The 2,321-nt window shown below is 47.7% G+C and overlaps 1 protein-coding gene across 1 annotated transcript; it reads left to right on the top strand.

Moving 5' to 3' along the window:
• Positions 1–501: 501 nt before the first annotated feature.
• On the top strand, positions 502–1,699 carry LOC132224142 (spindlin-2). The gene has a single exon (XM_059679242.1). The coding sequence runs from the start codon at positions 765–767 to the stop codon at positions 1,542–1,544; it is 780 nt and encodes a 259-aa protein (XP_059535225.1). The 5' UTR covers positions 502–764; the 3' UTR covers positions 1,545–1,699.
• Positions 1,700–2,321: the final 622 nt, after the last annotated feature.

The raw sequence follows: 2,321 nt of genomic DNA, 5'->3' as shown, positions 1-2,321 counted from the left end.
AGTAGGGGGTGTGCAGGAGGCAGCGGGTCAGTGATTCTCATCATTGATAGTTCTCTCTCTCTCTCTCATTCTCCCTTCTTCTCTGAAATCAATAAAATCAATAAAGAAATATATTTAAAAAAAGAGGGATGAAGTGCAGACTGCGATGGGCGAAGGACATGTGCACTACAATAGTGGAAATGAAGAGATGAGGTGGGGGATGGGGTGGAGGGGGGCCTAAGAAATTGTGAATATTTGTGTGTGCTGTAAGGACTCTAGGATAACAACAGAGGGACAGGCATTATGCAGAGGAACCTGATCCTTGTTGGGTCTTCAATCAAAACAACCACCAGCTCTCGAAAACTAGGAGCCTGGAGGGCGGGCATGCATCCAAGCACCCAAAACTATCTTAATAACCAGCATTCTTTTTTAAAAAAATATTTCTTTATTAATTTGGAAAGGGAGAGGGAGAGAGAGATAGAAATATCAATGATGAGAGAGAATCATTGATCGGCTGCCTCCTGCACGCCCCTCACCCCCATCCAGCCCACAACCCAGGCATGTGCCCTTGACCTGAATCCAACCCAGGACCCTTCAGTCCTCAATACGATGCCTTATCAACTAAGCCAAACCAGCCAGGGCGATAACCAGTATTCTTGCTGGATGTATCTGAATAATTTGGGCAGCAATGTACCTGGTGCCCAGCGACTTTGTGATAGAGAAATTAATTCATGCTATAATATACGAAATGTTTCTTTCTAGCCTCTTACCTCCCCCCTGCAGGTATGAAGACCTCTCACAAAAAGGTACCTGCAGAGCAAGAAACCGGGGACGCAGTCAGTCACCACACTGGATCTGCAAATGTGAAGAAGAAAAAAACATCTCAAAAGAAGCAGCGGGGCAGACCTTCATCCCAGCCCCCCAGGAGCATCGTGGGCTGCAAGATTTCCCACGGATGGAAGGAAGGTGATGAGCCCGTTACCCAGTGGAAAGGGACCGTTCTGGATCAGGTGCCTATAAACCCCTCTCTTTATCTGGTGAAATATGATGGGATTGACTGTGTCTATGGACTGGAGCTTCACACAGATGAAAGGATTTTAAAACTTAAAATCCTTCCTGATAAGGTGCCATTGTCTCGAGTCAGAGATGCGCGCCTTGCCAACACCATCATTGGCAAAGCGGTGGAGCATATGTTTGAGGGGGAGCATGGTTCTAAGGATGAATGGAGAGGGATGGTGTTAGCCCAAGCACCAATCATGAGATCGTGGTTTTATATTACCTATGAGAAAGATCCTGTGTTGTACATGTACCAGCTTCTGGATGACTATAAGGAAGGAGACCTGCGTATCATGCCAGAGCCCAGTGAGTCTCCTTCAGCGGAGAAGGAGCCGGAAGGAGTTGTAGATGGCCTGATAGGCAAACATGTGGAATATACCAAAGAAGATGGCTCCAAACGGACAGGCAAGGTTATTCACCAAGTCAAAGCCAAACCCTCTGTGTATTTTATTAAGTTTGATGATGATTTCCATATCTATGTCTATGACTTGGTGAAAAGGTGCTCTTAGGGCACAATTTGCCACATTTGTGGAGGCAAATGTTTGATTTGGAGGCAGAAAAAATGTAGCTTTTAATGTATAGGAAGCTTTAGACTCCCTTTGCCGGCACCGTCGCCAGCATAATGTTGATTTGTTCTAAAAAATACAAATGTGTGTGGACATGACATGCCGTGTGGAAGGACTTTATCATGTTGAAGAGACTGGGTGTGTTTGGTGGATGGGCATGAAAGGAAGGGACAGCTGTAGATTCAGGCTGTGAATAAAGTGCAGCTAGCATCATCATCAGTCATCTAAAAATGGAAGAGGACTTAGCTGGCCTGGTCTAGGAGGGAGGGAGGAGAAGGAACTAGAGATGGGCTGTGGGGGGAGGGCCAAGGGGAGGTTACTGCTTAGGAAGAAGTGGGGAGGGCCAGAAATGGAGGGGCTTCCTGGGGGGAGGGATGTCTTAGCAGGGGGCGGCACCCACCTGGGAGGAGATGAGAATAACATCTCAGAGGGAGAGGGAGCTCTTGGGGCTTAGAGGAAAACAGACTGAATAGCTTGAGTAGGGAGGGGCACAAAGAATCTCAGAAGAGGTCCAGAGCTAGGGGAGAAAAACAAAGTTGGCAGGGGTTGGGGGAGACGCTAAAGGATACTTACTGTGAGGTAGGACCTATGCATGTGAGGACCAAAGGGCCAGGGATACTGAAGGAGGAATTCCAAGAAGAAAGACTGACCAAGGGAGTGAGCTGCAGAAAAAGAGGCGTGGGGAGTGGGGCCCAGGAGAGATGGGAAGGCCCAGGAAAA

This window comes from Myotis daubentonii, chromosome X, assembly GCF_963259705.1.
Source record: "Myotis daubentonii chromosome X, mMyoDau2.1, whole genome shotgun sequence".
NCBI classification, from domain to species: domain Eukaryota; kingdom Metazoa; phylum Chordata; class Mammalia; order Chiroptera; family Vespertilionidae; genus Myotis; species Myotis daubentonii.
The sequence above is the reverse complement of the archived record's forward strand: the minus strand, read 5'-3'. Positions and strand labels throughout refer to the sequence as shown.

Bases quoted from the DNA above. Each gene is read 5' to 3' on its own strand.
- LOC132224142 (XM_059679242.1), top strand. From the start codon at position 765: ATGAAGACCTCTCACAAAAAGGTACCTGCAGAGCAAGAAACCGGGGAC.